The sequence below is a fragment of the Zerene cesonia genome, chromosome 6 (assembly GCF_012273895.1).
Source record: "Zerene cesonia ecotype Mississippi chromosome 6, Zerene_cesonia_1.1, whole genome shotgun sequence".
Classification (NCBI taxonomy): domain Eukaryota; kingdom Metazoa; phylum Arthropoda; class Insecta; order Lepidoptera; family Pieridae; genus Zerene; species Zerene cesonia.
In genome coordinates this window covers 2,634,579-2,654,280 of record NC_052107.1, presented here as the reverse complement: position 1 = coordinate 2,654,280, position 19,702 = coordinate 2,634,579, and the positions used below count along the sequence as shown (strand labels likewise).

The following is a 19,702-nucleotide window of genomic DNA, read 5'->3' as shown; positions in this document are numbered from 1 at the left end:
CTTTAGGTATAGCTAGGTACACACTACACAATAACTTTAAAATTTATCTGTAGTTATTGCCACAGATTAGTAATATGTGCTATTGTCACGGACTAATTGTCGGAGTAATTGTCGCTTGTCAAAATAAACACAAATTCAAATTTCACAATAATTTAACCCGTGATAACGTGATAATATCATTCAATGATCAATGTGTTCTTTTTAAGTTGAAGTCTTTAAAACTTGAGAATATTATTTAATTTGCAATAACGAAACGAAAACTCAAGAAATATAAGTCTTTATGAATAATTGTAAATTGCAATTTCACATTTTTTTGCTATATATTGAGCAATTCTTAAACAAATTAAATATGTAAAAGTTTTAAACCATATTTTTTGCTTATTAGAAATTCTAAGAATATGGAAAGCTCTCTCCAAAATACTTACATGAAAACAACTAATTCTAATAGTCATACAGGTAAATTATTTTTTTATCCTTTTTTCGTTACACTATTTATTTATTTAATAGAGTGAATGTTTCATGCTTTCAGGAAGTCTTGAGTTAAAACCTGAATTTTCTGTGAGGATCGTTGTATGTGATTCATATTTAACAAAACCATTACCAGGAATTGATGTCATCTACTCCGAATTTAGAGGAAGCGATATAAAACAGGTAAAAAAATCTTCCACCAGCTTGATACTGATGAGTGCTTGATATTGATGAATGCTTGATATTGATTTAGGATTTTGTGAATACATGTACATTTATGCTTATTACTTTTTTTATGACATAGTCAGCAATGGAGATAAGCGCTACCACCGCCTGTGAACATTTGGAGAGGCATAAGGTCATTTGCAGACCTTACACCTCTAAAAATGGATTGATTGAAAAGTGGAGAGGAGTAAAGGAAAAGACTTGGAAGGGTAAGGAGTAGGATATGGGCCTCATACTTTTCAAATGTTACTGTTGTCATTTACACTATGAGTATCATGCTTAACTTTTAAAATACTATGACTGACTAATTCACATATTTGATGTTAGGCTAGGATTTGTTTGTATGTTATTACTTATTTCTTTCCAGGTCTTCATATTACAGACACAAATCCTGAGTAATATGTTATTGCATACTATTTATGTTAATGTAATAATGTAGGTGTATTTTTCTCCTAAATCAAGAGATTCAATTCCTGGCTAGGAATATTGATCTTTTCCAGCCCATTCCTTTATTCACGTTGAAAATATCTTTCTTATATTTTACCCCTTAAAGTCATTGCATGCTCAGGCTGGGCGGTAGAGATTACTTACCATCAGGTGAACCAGCAACTCAGCTGCCAGCTGTTACATTTAAAAAAGACAAAGAGTATTCTTAACTATATAGGGTGCTCATCACATACAACATCTACCTATAGTCTTATAACATCACATTATGATATCATTTTCTTTTTGCAGGTTCCAATTCTTAGAATATTTGGTTCTACACCAGATGGAAGGAAAGCTTGCCTTCATGTACATGGAGTTTTCCCTTACTTTTACATACCCTGCCCTACATCAAGTCCCGAACCACAGTTCTTATATCAAGTATGTAAATACTATCAAATTGTTGTACATATGGTTTCTGTTGCCCAATTCTTTTATGACAGTAGAAACTCATTCATTTGGGCCTCAATGTTCTGGTTTTGCAAATGTCCAGACTGCAAACTGCAATCACTTCTTTTTAATATATACAAGTTGAATTTTTAAAAACAACTCTCAAGTGGTTTAAAAAAATTATTGTGTATTATATGTTATGTCCCCAAACATTTCATTGCACTATTAAAGCCACAGTTTTTTTGTTCATGTATGTAATTGAAAAACTATGAACATAAATAAATGGAATATGAGATATTGGATGTACATATCTTTTAATAATCTTTGTACATATTAATAAAATGAATCCCCACATGTCTCGATCCTAGCATCATATAGCAGGACTGATTTGTTTTTTTTTTTATTGGCAAGTGTTGTCTAAAAAATGTCAATTGCACCAAGTTTGAGAATAAATAAGATAAGTTTAATGTCTATGTAAACTTTCTACAGTTAGCATGAAGATAGGGAATGTTTGTCAATGACAGGATTGACCAATTACGGATTCTGTCAGGTGCTATTTCGTCCTTCTATCTTGCATAAATGTATTGAAACTAAAATCTGAACTTCATGGATATTTACAAATGTATTAAAATTGAAATATCCGTTTTTTCGATTATCCAAATGCCTAACAGCAAGCGTTACCTAACTAGTATTGTTAATGGAGTTTCAACTAAATAATAATTTAGTAAAAACATTTTTTTTTTATAATTTTTCGTAATATGAGGTAATAGGTAATTATTAGTATTTTCCATTATCTCAGTTATCATTCAAAATTCATTTATATTACAGGTTGCCGTCAGTCTTGATAAAGCGCTTAATATAGCTCTAAAACAAGCAAATTCTTCTAATCAACATGTGTATAAAATTTCCCTAGTTAAAGGACTGTAAGTTAAAATTTGCGCTCAAAATTAATTTTGTGTCTTTTTATCATTACAATATATTTTTGTATTGCAGACCTTTCTATGGATTTCATGATAAGGAACATCTTTTTTTAAAGGTATTTCTTTACAACCCTGGTCTAATTAAGCAAGCAGTTGAACTCTGCAGTAATGGAGCCATACTTGGACAAGTATTACAACCTCACGAGTCTCATTTGAATTTTACATTGCAATTTTTTATAGACTTTAACTTATTTGGCATGAGCAATATTGATTTACAAACTGTTATATTTCGTAAGTCATTATCGACCCAATATAGCGATGAGCCATCTGATAGTCCCGAAGATATCAGCCTAAAACGTGAAAGTATTTGTTACTATGAAGCTGATTGTGTTGCATCTCACATAATTAACAGACTGCGGATCGGCAAAGGAGATGGTATTGAAAATCCAGGGCTTGAAGAAGTGTGGAAACAGGAAATGGCAAGACGTCGGGAATTGAATGTATCAATAGCCTCAAAATCATTGTCACAAAACAGATTGATGAGTGACGGAACTGAAACACATCACAAATTTAAAACTGTATTTCTCGCTAAAATTTCGAATTTAATAGATAAACCAGTTGAAGTTGTGACTGAAAATAAAGAATTTGTGCACTACCCTGCTGAAAGCTTGGAAGGTTCACAGTTTTTCAATGCAACTGATATAAGTACACACTTACATGATAGTATTTTGAATAATAGTGAAAGTGTAAATAGAAGTTTAAGAAGAAATAGCATAATAATAAGTAAATATGAAGACACAATTGTTGATGAAGACATTGCACTTAATAGCAGCTTCTCTGTTCATTATAGTCAAGTGAACTGTAAGTGATTTTACATTTTATTCAAGATTCATAAAAGATTATAGGAATAAAATTGTTTCATTAAATTATTTTAATATGTTTTTTTCGATTTCACTTTTTAGTGGACAATGATGATTTGGAATTAGTTGATATGTTACAAGATTTAGACGAGAAGTCTATAGATGATGATAGTGTGATGGGGACCCCATGTAATCAAAATGCTGGAGATGATACAAATGATGATGAATATTCTCAAGTTTTCAATGATGAAACTATTTACCTAGGAGATAAATGGTATGTCATCAAGGTAATGTAATATTAACTTTTTCATGTTAAGTTCTCTTTCATAATTTTGAGAGAAATTAAAGATAATTTACAAAAAAGGTTATTTTAATTATAGTGAAGATACTTTGAATGAAGATTCACCAACTTGGCATGATTCGTTTTGGGAAGGTGTTAATATTCCACAACTTGATGGTACATGTGATGATGACCGTAAGTATTTAATCGAAAGAATTTCATAAAAAAAAAACTAGTACAATTAACAAGTTTCTGTTTTTTTTTTTTTTTGTAAATATTTCAGATGTCAAGAAAGTACGCAAACGAAAAAAGATACCTCTAAAATTGGGGTTATCTAGACCTAAAATAAAAAATAAGTCTGAAAAAACCAACATTTCTCAAAACACTAAAGAGGAATTAGATGAATCAGAAGAAATCAATGCATCTAGAGAAACAATTGATAGTATATCAGATTTGCATCTGAAAAGAGTAAAACCAGAGCATTCCCAGCCAGATGGTTCCAGTACCAATAATTATCAAGAAAGTCAATCTCTTCTTGATAATGAGTCTATTTTCAATTTAGTAAATAAAATAGAAACAGCGACTGTATATGATCTCAAAAACAATTTTGAACCTGAACCTGGTCCTTCAAATATATCGATGGTTTCCAAAGTACAAGAACGGATGTTATCACTGAGTGATAGTTTAGCTTCCTCGCCCGATTGTAAAGATGGTATAGAGAGTTTCTACGATCAATCAAAATTCTTTGATTTGTCAGTTGAAAACGAAATAAATGTAGATCACGACAATTCCACAAATTTTAATAGTTTACCTAAAGAAGATTATTCTAAAAATCTTAAGCGAACCTCTTATTCTCATCTTTCAAATACATCTAATGAATTAAAAATCTATAAAACAAGTGATTTAATATTAACACCAAAAATCCGTCCACCCTCTAGAAGCCATATTATGTTAACTTTAAAAAACTACTCAATACCAAAACAAAGGAATCCAGAACCTTATTTTTCCAATCCCAAAGATGTCGGAGATAAAGTAGAAATTGGCCAGATTATATTAAAAACTGTCAGCAAGTTATCACAGGACCAAAAACCCTTTGAAAGAGTCATAGATACAACTACCATCGAAGAATGGCGCCAACTTCTATTTTTACAAAGAAATGAATTGTCAGAAGGTAACTCAAAACCAGAAACTTTAAAATCTTTACTGGCTGGCAATCGTCAATGCATTTTGAAACCAATTAAATTACCTCCAACAAAAAAAGAAGTTATAAAGTGGTGTCATAAGGGAACTGGAGAGAACCAAGATAAAGTCGAAAAAGACGTAGGCATTACAGAAATTAGTAAAAACTTAGACGAAATGGAGACATCGCAGGCAATTGGTTTAAATGACGATGATATAAACAACAGCATAAGTTTGGAAGACCAGGTCATGATTTAAAATCAGATCATCATTCAAATTATTCACCATTTTAACTCAATTCTAATCATAATATTTTATTGCAGAGTAAACAGGAATTGGATAACACTTTACAAATCACTATGCACGCAGATGGATCCTTTCTCTGCTTCGGAAATTCTGAAGTGCAAAATGAAGCATCTATTTCTACTCCTGCTATTGAGGCAAGTTACTGTATACATATAACAACTTACTGTATATATATGATTTTTTAAAACTATATAAATTTGTTATATTTTAGGTAGATTTTCTAACACTGATGATAATAGAAGTACATACTAAAGTGAGAGGTGATATGTGCCCTGACCCTGCATTAGATGATATAAAAGCTGTTTTTGTATCTATAACAAACAATTGTCCCGATAACCATTTTCTAGCGAAACAACTCACTCAGGTAATCGTTGTTGATGACTCGAAAACACTAAAACATTTTGACAGGTGTATTTTCAATGAAAATGTATTTTATGTAAATACTGAATTAGATATTTTTGATAAAATCATCAATTTAGTAAAAGAACACGACCCTGATATCATGTGTGGTTATGAAATCGAAATGAATTCATGGGGTTATGTCCTAGAAAGAGCTCAGTTTCTTGGTATAGAAATAGTTAAGGAAATATCTAGAATCACTGAAAAGTACCGACAGAAGAAATGGCGGCACGATGAGAATGAAATGGAAGGCAGGATTATTGGCAGAATAACGTTTAATGTCTGGCGTCTATTTCGCTATGAGTTGGCACTCTCCAGTTACAGTTTTGAGAACTGTATGTATCAGATTTTAAAAGAAAGAGTACCCAAGTACAGTTACTCGCAATTATCCGAATGGTGGAATCATGAATCTCGAATGTTAAGATGGATTCCAGTAGAATATTATTTAACCAGATTGTCGGGAACTGTAAGAATGCTTGAGAAGCTTGATATGATCAGTAAGCTTTTATTGTGTTTATTATTTTTCTTATTAGTGTTATTTATTTTTGTTACATCTACAATAGCGTCGTTAATTAATCCTAATACAATTAAACGTTTACGTTATATCCCATACATGTTTATCAAACATTGATATATTTATCTTTACTTACTATAGCTTTCATAACAATTATTATCAATTTAGCCATAGTTTACTCCATATTTTTGTAAACAAATTCCCAGGTTAATGATATTGCTTAATTTTAGACAGAACGTCAGAGTTAGCAAGGCTTTTCGGCCTGCAATGGTGGGAGGTGCTCTCCCGTGGATCACAATTTCGTGTGGAATCTCTTATGCTTAGAGCGGCGAGACCATTGAATTTAGTAGCATTATCTCCCACTGTTAAACAAAGGGCAGCTATGCGTGCACCAGAATGTTTACCACTTATATTTGAACCAGGTAATTCGTGATTACTTTATTTCTGAGAGTAATTTTTGCTGTACTAATATGATAAATCGGAAAATATGAATATTTAATGAGTGTGCATTTCATTATCAATTAAAGCATAAATATACATTGGACCTTGCGAAAATACATCTTTATCACTAAAATATATTTGAAGAGAGTCAAAATGGATCAATGGGGAGCAACGGAACGTGTATTCCGTACTATTCGTTTAGGCTATAAATTAATAGATGTTTCGAAAAGCCATTAATTCACATATTGGTGGGGAAGTTCTCTTGATTTTTTTTTTTTATTAAGTGAATGTGAGTCTTTTCATTTCCATTTATGTTATTAAGTTGCCAACTGTTTTGTTTCAGAATCACGTTTTTATAATGACCCCGTAATAGTGATAGACTTCCAGAGCCTCTATCCGTCTATGATGATTGCGTACAACTATTGCTTCTCCACATGCATTGGACGTATACAAAATATTAACGGGTATGTGATTTAAATGGACTAATAAAATCGTCTGCAGTACACATGAAATACCAAGCTGAGTTGTAATTTGAAAATAATATTTCTATCAAATCTTTTTTCCAAACAAACTTATTGAAGCTAAATATCTCCCTAAACTGGGCTATCTTTTTCCACCATCGGCAATTCCGGGGCGTGAAACTAGGTATAAAAATGTGAACTAATAAATTTTTAATATCTTTTTGTAGTAGTACACCATACGAATTCGGTGCATGGCGTCTCCGGATACCAAGGGAAAAATTAGAAGCGTTAGCGAAAAACGATTTAATACACTGGTCTCCAGTGGGCGTGGGGTTTGTTAAGGCGAGCGTTCGTCGTGGAGTGTTGCCAGCTCTATTGCGGCGAATACTAGCCGCCCGACAGGCTGTTAAAAAAGGCATGAAGATGCAGACCGATGAAGCTGTGAAGAAGGCCATGCATTCGAGGCAATTGGGTAAGTCCATTTCAACAAATAAAAGATAGCTATAGAGCTTTTGATTTGCTGGTAACTTTAAGTGAAATCGAGTTTTCGTCACCGAGTGTTTCCAGCTCTCTTGACCTTTAAGGATTAGTAACCGTTTTGTTAGCAACTAGTGCTACTTGACAATCTGTGATATTGCTGCAGTCTATGGAGCTGTGAATAAAGCCTAGTATTCCATACAATTGGGAAGTTCTATTCATTAAGATAGATACATTCGTGAAAAGAAGCATAGAAAAATTTGTTAGTAAATGAACCAAAAAGCAGAACGCAATTGGAAGAATATTGTTGCAAAATTGTTAGACAGTAGCTCGGATAGGAAGGTAACCTATTGTAGGCGATACAATAGCTTGCATGTTCTAACTTCTAATAGAAGCACTTATAAATCGTCAGTTCGGATACCATTTTCTACATAGGTGAGACAGACAGACGGACGGTTGCTCTTTTAAAATAATTTTCACCACATTTACAGGTCTGAAGTTAATAGCAAATGTTACTTACGGCTATACCGCTGCTAACTTCAGTGGACGAATGCCGTGTGTCGAAGTCGGTGATAGTGTGGTATCTAAAGGACGGGAGACTTTAGAGAGAGCCATCAAACTCGTGAGGGAAGGCAAATGGAATGCTAAGGTAGTGTTAAATATAAATTAAAAAATAACCTTGTTTCACCAAAATTTGTGTTTCGTTTATATACGCTGTACATATTCCAAAGTAACATTTTTGACCGTGACAATGATGTAATAAGAAGTGATTTGAACTAATTTTATTACTCCACGCGGACGAAGTTGCCGTTACAGCTGGCAGTCAGTAAATAAAATTATATTTTGTCTCTAGGTCATATATGGCGACACTGACTCCATGTTCGTTCTAGTACCCGGTGGCAGTCGGTCTGAAGCCTTTGAAATAGGTCAAGAAATAGCTGATGCAGTGACAGCAGACAACCCCTCACCAGTAGTTCTAAAGTTGGAAAAGGTTTTTTTTATTTTTATACATGTATATAAAATAATTTTTATTCTACCATATGTGCTCTATCTTAATCCTCTTCTTTTGAATGTGAAACTAGTGAAATGAAATTTGACTGTTTTTTTTTATCCTTTTTTATTGCTTTATAAAGAGACCAGCTGTGCGCCATGGTTTCACGAACATTAATTTAAAATGTAAAAATTATAACATGTACTATAAATACTTACCCTCTCAAAAATCACAATTTTCCGCCCTTGCGATGTTTTATTTATGTTATGTTCAAATATCATTTATTTTATTTCGATAAATAGGTATACCAACCGTGCATTCTACAAACAAAGAAGCGCTATGTTGGCTACATGTACGAGAGTGCAGATCAAGAGAAGCCAGTGTATGAAGCGAAAGGCATTGAAACTGTACGCAGAGACGGCTGCCCTGCTAGCGTTAAAGTAAATATATACACTATCCCTCTTCTTGCTAATATCATAAATGTGGTAGGAACTCTGTCTATCGGTCTATCTCTCCTTTGCTCCTAAATCACTCAAACGAATTGGATGAAATTTAGCACATAGACTATCTTTAATGCTAAATTTTATATAAACCATAAATTCCGAGATAGGACATACGAAACTGTGCGCGTACAACCCCGGGACCAAACTACTTCGGCGAAACCATTTTGAACATAGAGAATAATTTTATATATAATTTAATCTAAACTAATATTATAAAGCTAAAGAGTTTGTTTGTTTGAACGCACTAATCTCAGGAACTACTGGTCCCATTTGAAAAATTATTTTAGTGTTAACCCATTTATTTAGGAAGGTTATAGGCTATATATGTACCACGGGCGAAGCTGGGGCGGACCGCTAGTCACTAAAATATTAAGTGTCAAATAATTCAGCTGAACTTTGAAATCTGAGCTTGTGGTTCGCAAGGCATCGGTCACCTCTACTTACTTATTAGTTCTATATCCAGGCAGAACATTATATCAAAATAATTAAGTAATGGTGAAATTCTGGTAGATCCATCCAGTTGCTAAGAAGAATTCCACTTTTCCGCAGCTCCTCCAAAGCTCCCTATGCGAGTTATTCGATACCGGTGACATATCACGCGTAAAGAAAATGGTGAAAAAGGTGCTGTCTCGGTTAGTGGACGGTTCTCTGCCACCTCACGAGCTGTTCTTCACGAGAGAGTATCACGGAGCTGCTGGGTACAGACCAACAGCTGCTGCACCGCCTAATGAAATAGCGAAGTATGTTTTTTATATATATGTATATTTTTTATGATGTAATGACCTATAGTATATACATTACTCATCGCAACGCTAGTTATATTTGACCTATGAAATTTAACATTGTGTAGTGAATTACTATATAGTTTAAAACAAAGTCGCTTTCCGCCGTCTGTGTGTCTGTAGGCTAAGATCTTTAAAATTTCGCGACAGATTTTGTTGGGGTTTTATATGCATAATACATGTATAATTGCGACGCCGTGGTGGGTACGCTAGTAAGGAATATTATTCTCGAAATTTCACACAGTCACAACAGTCGCGACCATTTGATATTCCGAGGACGAATTATGTTGAATTTGGAATTCCATGTCATTACATTTGTCTAGGCCCTAGCGAAATAGCTAAAGCTCGTAGACAAAGAAAAGGACAGTTTTGGCATCAATATAATACAAACAAGCTTTTTAAATAAAAATAAATGCGTGAAGAGTAGAATAGGTAGATTACTCTACTTTACCTTTCTATCATATTTCCTCCCGGTGTCTCATTGAACGCGAGGACTCTTCGTGCAGGATCTCCCTTTCATGTTTAATTCGCAATCTACTAAATAATTTTGAATTTGGAACGTCTATCAAACCTGCCAATTACGTGATAACTTGCAGGCGCCTCATAAGTCGCGACAGCCGCGCCGCGCCGCGCACGAGCTGGCGCGTGTCGTGGCTGGTGAGCGCGGGCGCGCCGGGCACGCCGCTGGTGCGGCTCGCGCGCACGCCCGCTGAGCTGCACCGCGATTCCAGTTTAGTGCCGCACGTCGCGTACTACGCGACGCGCTCGATCTTGCCGCCGCTGCATCGCTGTTTTTCCTTACTTGGTGTTGATGTTTTCAAATGGTGCGATGTATATTTTTTTGAAACCAACTCCCACCTGTTAAAGTTATTACATTTATTATTCCATGGTCTGTTATATCAAAAAAAAAAATATCCAATAAATTGATTAACATCAATGCAAACGAATCGAAATTTAACTGTATGTTTTTGAAATTCAAATAGCAACCCTAGAAGACACAAAACCGTGTACGAACGGCAAATTATACACTTACCAAATAAACATAACATATATGTACATACAAAACTATCATCATCAAATCATGTGTAAAGGTCGTCCCACTAACCTAAACTACAGCTGCCTAATATCACTCAGGTGGAACGAAGTAGGTCACACACGCGAGGCGCACACCGGCTGCGGTGCGGTCGGTACGGTCGGTACAGCCGGTGCGGCCGGTACGGCAGGGGCGGGCATCGCGCGCTATATGCAGCGCGGGCGGTGCGCGGCGTGCGGAGCGCGGGGGGCGCGCGCGGTCTGCGCCCGCTGCGCACAGCACCCGCGGCCCGCAGTGGCGATGCTCGCTTCGAGGGAAAACACTACAAGGGGACACCTCGCTGATACGCAACTAGTGAGTGTATCAATACACGAGGTGCTACAACTAAAGGCTGCCAAAAAACTAGCCTACTAATTGATCTAAACGATAAAGCTAACTAAGTGTGAAATATATGTTATGTTTTAGAAATAAATTTAAAAAACGCACGATGTTGAATTAAAAAATATAAAAAAGAATATCTAAAGATACAAAGCGCCGATACAGTAAAAATATTTGCAATAAAATAGACAAATAATTTGCTTTCCAGATCTGTCGTTCATGCTGCGGCCACAGTAACTATTTGAAGTGTAATAACACTGAATGTCCTGTGCTTTGGCGTCGGGTTTCCGCACAACAAAAATTAAATCAACTCCAAGATGTTTTTGCAAACCTACCAGAACAATTTAATACAAATAGATAATTTTTTTAAATAATTTAATAAAACTGCAATCATGGGACAAAATTTCTTAGTATTATTTTATTTCTTAGTATTATATTATGTAAAACTTATATAAATTAAATATTAGGTGTATATATTTTTTTATTTTTGTTATTTTAGTAAACGTATTTTAACAAAATAAATTGTTTGTCATTTTCCCTTTCTTCCCTTTGGTTCTTCTGTTCTTTAAGCCTGTAACTGAAGTTGCTATTATCAAAAGATAATATCAATATTACAAAAATTATTACAATTAATAGATGTAACAACTAATAGAAATTACTTATCTACTAGATAATCTGTAATTTCTAAAATATTTTGTTATGTTTCTATACAAATTAAGTTGCGGATGTTATGGGTTGTATTTGACTTCCTTATGGATATTTTAAAATAATTGGTTGTTCGCCCGCGCTGTCTAAAACCTAACAAATTATCTATGAATGTGAACCTTTTCGATCACCGTGCTATCCATTGTTGAAAACGGAATGAAAATCGGTGTATTGGCTTAGACAAAGCGGAGAATAGTTTTACAATATACAGTTAAAACAATAAGGTACATTAAAATAAAAAGTCTCAGATGATGTACTGTCATCGGCTATTCATATTTTTATAATCTTGCCTCAAATAAAAGATCACCAAAAGTATACTCTGTGCAAAGTAACTTTGCTTAAGGTGTCGCAGTCGAGCGATTAATTTTCAAAAAAAAACATGTCATCTGTCAGCTAGTGTCAAAGCTGAAAAGTTTATATCGCAGAGTAAAGAGTATACTTATGTAGTTTGTTTTTGATTCAGGAGAATGCAGTATAAAATATTGAATTGAATTATTTTCATGGATAGGTTTTCGAACTTCGAAGGTGTAAGTGAATACATGTATTTTTTGTGCTCATTAGATTTTATTTCCAAATGGCATCGATTCTTCAACAAATTTATAACACTTTCTGATTCCCAAATTTGTTTGAATTATCTTGTGACCTGTTCCACTCAAAATTGAAACATCCTATTATTTTCAAAATCAAAGAAACTTTATTCGAATATCTAGCTATTATATAAAATATTCAAACTTCCCTAGCTCTCGTCCATGGATACCAAGACATTGTTGCATTCTTGGGAATGAATCGGTGGATTGGCGCGACAAGGCCGCTATGAGTATAGCCCCTGAGACCCATGAGCTTGTTTACATTCAGGACCTTGCAGTAGTGGCTAAACCTTAGCTTAAACCTTATTTAAATCTTGGAACATTATTACCATATTAAGGGTTTGCTAAATAAAAATAATAAAATCGTGAATAATCACTTAAATGATCTGCTGTTTGAGATAGAGCCATTGTTTCACTCTAGTCCATTTCACAATAATAATGTTTATCCCTAACTTCACTATGTTAATGCAGTTTAAATGGCATAGACCAATTAATTAAGAGAAAATTAATTTTTAATTGCCCAAACTGCTCTTCTTTCTTATATCTCCTTTTTCCCCACATATCCCCAGACCCACTAACATGCATCTTCTGTCAGTGTTGAATGAATTAAAGTTGCAATATAATTTTATAATTTCAAAAAAATTATAATTATAATCTTATATATAAAATACAATTGCTGTTCGTTAGTCTCGCTAAAACTCGAGAACGGCTGAACGGATTTATCTTATTTTGGTCTTGATATGTCCATGGAGGTCTAGGGAAGGTTTAAAAGGTGAGAACTATATTCTATGGCGTTGCGAAGTTCGCTGGGACAGCTAGTATTACTATAAATCTAATGAACGTTAACCATAGAGCGATTAGATGTACTTATCCATAGAGCGGTTAACATGAATGGTGAAGGAAAACATAGTGAGGAAACTGACTTGTCCAAGAATAAAAAAATTCGACACATGAAATCTGCCAACCGGCACTTAGCCAGTGTGGTGGATTATGGCCTGAACCTGGCCATAGGAGGCCTAGCCCAGCATTGGAAACATGGGTGATGATGATGAGAGCGGTTAAAATTGCATACTCATAGTTTACAGTTTCTGTCAAGATTAACATTAGATGACTTGTGAAAATGATTTATTTGTTGTATATTTATATAAATTTTATATGTTTCTTTGTTTTAGGTATATCTGCAATTTGATTGACATCTGTTGATATAGTGAAATTTGATAAATCAATATAAATAAAACAATTGAGTATAATCTTCCCAATGTGACACTGGCAGAATTGTGTAAAGCAAAATTGCCGTTAATTAAAATTACATAACATTGATTTGATTAGTTTTATTATGTTTAAGTAGTAACTTTTAGTTCAAAAGTAATATTATAAATGACTATTATTAAAATGTATAAAAACGTTGAAATCCGTAAACTTCCTGCGGAACTCCTTTGCAACATTATAAACATTTTGGAAACTGACAATGATTGGAAAAAGTTGATGTCCAACATCCCAAAAGATCTTCGTAGCCCAAGCTTCGAACCTAAGTATAATAATGAACATATAAGGTACCTATAATGGGTTTAACACTGTCTAATATAATTTTCTGATAACACCCCCATAGAAGACCTGCGTGAAATAGCATACTGCTGTATTTCGTACAGTAAGTGGGGGAGTCGGAGGCCCATATCATTTTCCTTACCCTTCCCAGTCCTTTCCTTTATTCCTCTCGTCAATTCTTTCCTTTTCCCTTTCCAATTTGTAGAGGCGCAATGTCTGCAACCGACTTTGCGCCTCAAAATTTTCGTGGGCGGTGGTAGCTCTTACCATTTGGCGACCCACCAGTTCATATAAAAAGAAGATCTTAAGAACAATGTAATTTTATCAGTATACAAGCAATCCTGATTCATTTTCTGTTTACATAGTGTCTTTTTATTTATGAATATTAAATGCGCCTATGTTTACACATTATATTTATTTTTATTTAATTCCAGAATGATTGAGGAGTATGCTAGAGAAAGCAATCTTAAGTGTTCCGAAATACTCTTTGATGAGTGGGCAACATCAGGAATAATAAGACCCACATTAAGTGATTTAAAAGATATCATAATCAGAACACAAATATATCGCGCTGCAGATGAAATAGCTCTTATATTAAATGGTATTCTTCATTAACTATTAATTTAAAATTTTCCATACGATATAATTGAAAGTTCTTAGCATGTTTATATTTATTTTGCAGAACCAAAACCTCAGCGACCCTTAGTGGGGCCTGCAGCTGCAATAAGCACTAATGTAACAGATATGTTAAGCGATAGTATGAATAATATGAGTTCTACAGATTCTATTCAAATGCAAAAATTCTGCAATGGACCCACAGTTCAAATGAAATCTGAAAGTAATTTAATAAAATTCACAGAAAATCTTCCAAAGACAGGAATAGAGTCTGCCAGTGATCTTATTAAATTTTCGAAAAACCAAATTCTTAGTGGAGACAATTTACAATCAATTCAAAATAATGACGTTATAGAACAATCTATGAACATACCAGATTTATCTGCAATCTTGACCAAAAGCCAACAAACATTAGGAGATACTTCTCAAAGCACTACCAATGAAAATTCTAATACTTATAATCACAACCTCTACAGTGGGTATCAAAAATCATTCCCTAACATAAATATATCTCTTGCAATAGATAGCGCAATACTTCAGGACACAAAATTAATTCATTTTGAATATGAAGAATTACAAAATATCACTAACAATTTTTCTGATACTCTTTCTATCAGACCAGATGGTCCTAGTGGTAGAATTGGTAGTGGTGGTTTTGGTGATGTTTTTGTTGGAACACATCCAAAGTATGGAACTCTAGCTGTCAAAAAAGTTCATGAACATTTGACATTGCACAGAAAACCAGACATTGCTATAAAAGTTTTTAACGCTGAAGTGAAATTCTTGTCACAGTTTAGACATAAAAATATTCTACCTATTTTCGGATTTTCTAAAGATGGCCCCATGCCTTGTATTGTTTGTGAGTACATCGATGGTGGATCCTTGCAAGAGAAAATAGCTGAGAAGGTCCTCACCGAAATACAAAGAATAAATATTATGGAAGGAACTGCAGAAGGCCTAAAATATTTGCACACAAGCGAACCACATGTGCAAAGTAATGAGGAATTGTTGAATCTAGGAAGACCAGCTGAGTTTGATTCAGAAAATTCCTCCAAAAACTTTGTACACGGAGATGTGAAAAGTGCTAATATTCTATTGACTAAAGACTGTATTCCAAAGGTATACATATATTAGTTTTTAATAAATATATAATATGTAACAGTTTATAAAATTTCAATTACTAGCTTAAATATGTTGACACTTTGAACACTTTGTTTCAGTTATGTGACTTTGGCTTGGCAAAACAATATGATGCAACTATGGTCACATCCTGTCCAATGGGAACATCGGCTTATATGGCTCCTGAAGGTCTACACGGTACTATCACACAAAAAATTGATATATTCAGCTATGGTATAGTATTGTTAGAACTTTTAACAGGTTTGAAACCTATTGTTGTCACTAATGGTGAAAAGATAAATATAAAGGATTATGTGGAGGACAATTTTAATGGAGACATCAATTTGTTGTTGGATTCCACTGTACCTCAATGGACTAAAGCTATTAAACTTTATGCCTTAGCTCAAAGCTGTTTACAAAGAGATAGAAAGAAAAGACCAAACATGAATGAAGTGTGCAATATTTTGTATGAATTAAAGAAGTAACATTTAAAGCAATCATAGATGTTAAGTCCATTTTATTTGCAAATAAAACAGATATTTTATATTTTGAGATCAGCTTTTATATTTTTTATTTTCTCTCTAAAAACATTACAATCTACATCTCTTTCTTTGTCAAGGTTGGATACAATTAGTTTTTGTTCTGAATTATTACACAGACAAATCAGTGTAACTATTAATTTGTGGGTTTGTTTCACTAAATGATCTTCTTTACATATGTATAAAACTTTGAAAAGTGAGGATAACATTTTATGATCTGCATTAAACTTCCAAACAGGCCAGCAGAATGTTATCCATTTCTCCAAACACTGTAATAAATAAACAAAGTAGATTAGAATTGTTCTAAGGAAATATTATATCATGAAGATAAACTTGCAATAACTTATTCTGGTCATTTTTGATGTTATGTGATGATCATAACATTTCATTAAAATAGCCATGTTAAAAATCAAATTTAGATAATTGTTTTATATTTATATATATGTATATTTCCTATTTTATATAATTTAAAGTTAATTTTACCAATTAATTATCATTAAAAGTGTTGTTGGTAAATGGGCTGCGTGTAATTTAGGTATAGACAAAATTTCGATGTGTGTGTGTAAGTATCCTTACTACACAGTACACACACATGTACCGTGCAGATTTAAAAAATGACTGACCATTTTGGATACTGAAATATATAGTTACATGCATAATATATTGTATATTATGTTTCCTATCAAAAATGCTCCTTATGCAACATTGATTTAGAGAAATGCACTTAAATGTATGGATCAATTTACCCTTTGTTTGAGTAAGAGAATAAGTGTATCATTCTGTAACTATTATCTATCTAAAACTCAAGACCATTTTATGTGCTTTATTTTATTTTGACATTGTGTACAATGCTTTTTTTTAGTTCTTTGCTATTGTCTTTTTTCTAATTCTTTTACCCCCAATATAATTACTTTTTCAGCCCATATAACATAAAACTACATTAGTTTCCATTTCTATTCCAAACAAATATTACAATAAAATAAAAATACTTCAGATTTAATTAGGTTATGTTATGACTGGACTATAATATTATGTACATATCAATCATCAACACATTTCTATGTCAATGGAAATTCACGGAAGCGATGCAGTGTGGACAATACCTCTATTGGCTACAAAAAACTTGCATGGCTTACCTTCAAAAGTGGGCTTAAAATGATTCCTGACACAGCATCATTAGTGCATATATCCAGATTGTCACATACAATTTGTTTAAATATCTTTATATTAGCACAGTTGTCCTTGTGCCATTGTATGATTGTAGTGGCAAAATTTAACAATGCAGCCTTTTTGTACAAATTGGAGTCGGTCATTAGTTGATCCAGAGTGGTTGTGTATAACTCATCTAAGATTTCTCTCTGAAACATATAAGAACATCACTAAGATTTTTCATGTTTGATGCATAAGAAAAGTTTGATATTGCCCCAATTTATTTTAACTTTGCCCTACTGATACTTTTAGTTTAATAATTATATTTTTTTACTGAAATACTTTTCCCTTATGTTGTAACAATTTATTTAATGTGTAAACTTCGTTTTATTATATTTAAAATGATGATGAATCAATACCTTTCCACTGGCAGGCAAAATTTTTAGAAGAGCCAATAGACAGGTGTGTGTTAATTTAACTATATCCATGTCTCTTTCCACAAGGTTCTTTTTCAGACTTCTGTAAATCACTTCATAATAGTTACCATTTTCAAAATCCTTTGCTTTCTGTAATAAAAAAATCAGAAATAGTTACATAACATGTTGATATAACACTATTGTAATAATGTTCTTAATTTTTTATGTACAAATTGATACAAATTAGGCAATATTAATATTTGGCTGTGTAAAGGACATTTCATACATTGCAATGTAGATTTCCAACATCCCAAATACAGAGAAAACAAAAAAAAAATCATGATCAGAACAGTTGCATAAATTGAAAAGGATATACATACCAGGGACTGTAATAAAACTGAACAGGACTGGAGACCTTTCTTTTTATTAGTAATTGTATAGTCTTCAATGAGAAGGAGAGTAATTGGAAATATTTTTGAAGGTACCAAATCAACATTGTACTCCTGAAAACAATGATAAATGTTTTGCACTATATTCTCAATCTTAGAAGGAGATAGCTATGAAAGTTATTAAGTGTAACCATATTATTAATAAAAATTGGAAAACACATTTAAATTGTAGCTTTGGTCCTGTGGATTTGCTCATGGTTGAACTGTAAATATAGACCATTCTTGAATCCAGCCAAACATAAAATTTCATTATAAACACACACAGAAAAAAACATTTGAGAAGATTTGGCCTTTTCCTGGGATTGCAGTATCTAATGACAATTTTCTTAGTTACCAAAACAAAAATAGTTGAAAGGGAAGTTATTTTTCTTTTTCTTTTTATTGCTCTGAATTCATCTGAATTTATTTATACCTGTAAATCCACTATAATTGAAATATAGACCTCAATTTGTGCAGGATACATCTTAAAAGTTTCGTAAGTTAGTTTGGAATGAAGGTCCTCTAAATATTTATCAAAAACGATTTGGGAATTAAACACATCATTCTTTCGAAATACGGCATCTAAATGTACGGTCGTAATAACTTGAAAATATGTATCCAAATGTTTAGCAACATCTTTGGCCTTAGATTTGTTCCATGGGCAGTCACAGCTTAATTCTTTATATAAATTGACCATATTCGCGACTGTTGCAGGATTTTTTTCAAAGTCCGCTTTTGTTATATCTCCTAAGCTCTCAACAAACAGTTGAAAATTTTTATCCATGTTTTTATTTCGTAGTTCAAACTCAGGATGTACGATACTTTCATCATAATTTTTTGCTAATTTTGGCACTAAGCACCGATTTATGCTTTTTAATAATCTTGAAACAAACTCCATTTTCATCGTAAATCAATGCTTTCCTTCGACAATATTGAATTTATGGCACTTTACTCTTAACTCTTCATAGTTACGAATAACGATACAATGCGATTTTACTTAGAGTCGTGAAAAGTCTGAATTAATTTTTTTCAGTAGCAATATTAGTATAGTAGCACCAAGTACCAATATTCCTCAATTTACCTCCTACTATATTATGTTTTCAAAGCAAAATCAATACAAAATCTGTCAAATATGAATTTCATTTTACAGTTTTTTTTTTTTTTTTTTTTTTTTTTTTCTCCTTTATGGCAATAAGTTTTAACTATTTGCCAGTGTCAAGTTTATAAAGGTAGGGAAACAAATGTTATTTAAATATTTAAGCATAACTATAATCAGAGAAGCAGTATTTATCATTATATATATACATAAATATGCATTACTAAATATTATAACATCAATACTATAATAAAAAAAGCCATATATATATATATATACATACACACATACATATACATATACTAACATACATATGTATATACATATATACTAACATACATATATATTATATAAATTAAAATCGAGCACAACTTCTATGGTATTATAAATCTTCAGTTGTACTATACGTACAA

General features: G+C 32.9%; 3 protein-coding genes across 4 annotated transcripts; 2 read left to right on the top strand and 1 right to left on the bottom strand.

The window, feature by feature from the left end:
• The first annotated feature begins 142 nt into the window (after positions 1-142).
• Positions 143-11,539, top strand: LOC119840353 (DNA polymerase zeta catalytic subunit). Its single transcript, XM_038366934.1, has 20 exons — positions 143-456; positions 530-651; positions 1,429-1,557; positions 2,395-2,489; positions 2,560-3,347; positions 3,449-3,620; positions 3,727-3,821; positions 3,910-5,051; positions 5,129-5,245; positions 5,323-6,007; positions 6,255-6,446; positions 6,809-6,929; positions 7,154-7,398; positions 7,895-8,052; positions 8,257-8,394; positions 8,697-8,834; positions 9,447-9,637; positions 10,276-10,503; positions 10,814-11,066; positions 11,299-11,539. Exons 1-20 carry the CDS (start codon positions 399-401, stop codon positions 11,449-11,451), a joined length of 5,220 nt encoding a protein of 1,739 aa, XP_038222862.1. The 5' UTR covers positions 143-398; the 3' UTR covers positions 11,452-11,539.
• Positions 11,540-12,185: 646 nt separating this feature from the next.
• LOC119840375 (interleukin-1 receptor-associated kinase 4-like) lies at positions 12,186-16,215 on the top strand. 2 transcript variants are annotated; one of them, XM_038366966.1, is made up of 5 exons: positions 12,186-12,322; positions 13,555-13,661; positions 14,362-14,528; positions 14,610-15,661; positions 15,763-16,215. In XM_038366966.1, exons 3-5 carry the CDS (start codon positions 14,363-14,365, stop codon positions 16,144-16,146), a joined length of 1,602 nt encoding a protein of 533 aa, XP_038222894.1. In that variant the 5' UTR covers positions 12,186-12,322; positions 13,555-13,661; position 14,362; the 3' UTR covers positions 16,147-16,215. The 2 variants fall into 2 exon arrangements, with proteins under 2 accessions (XP_038222894.1, XP_038222893.1); XM_038366965.1 differs by having other exon boundaries at positions 13,555-13,935.
• LOC119840376 lies at positions 16,173-19,336 on the bottom strand. The gene is made up of 5 exons (XM_038366967.1): positions 18,627-19,336; positions 18,146-18,268; positions 17,769-17,915; positions 17,337-17,558; positions 16,173-16,469 (listed from the first exon to the last, which is right to left on the bottom strand). Exons 1-5 carry the CDS (start codon positions 19,095-19,097, stop codon positions 16,203-16,205), a joined length of 1,230 nt encoding a protein of 409 aa, XP_038222895.1. The 5' UTR covers positions 19,098-19,336; the 3' UTR covers positions 16,173-16,202.
• Between the last annotated feature and the right edge of the window lie 366 nt (positions 19,337-19,702).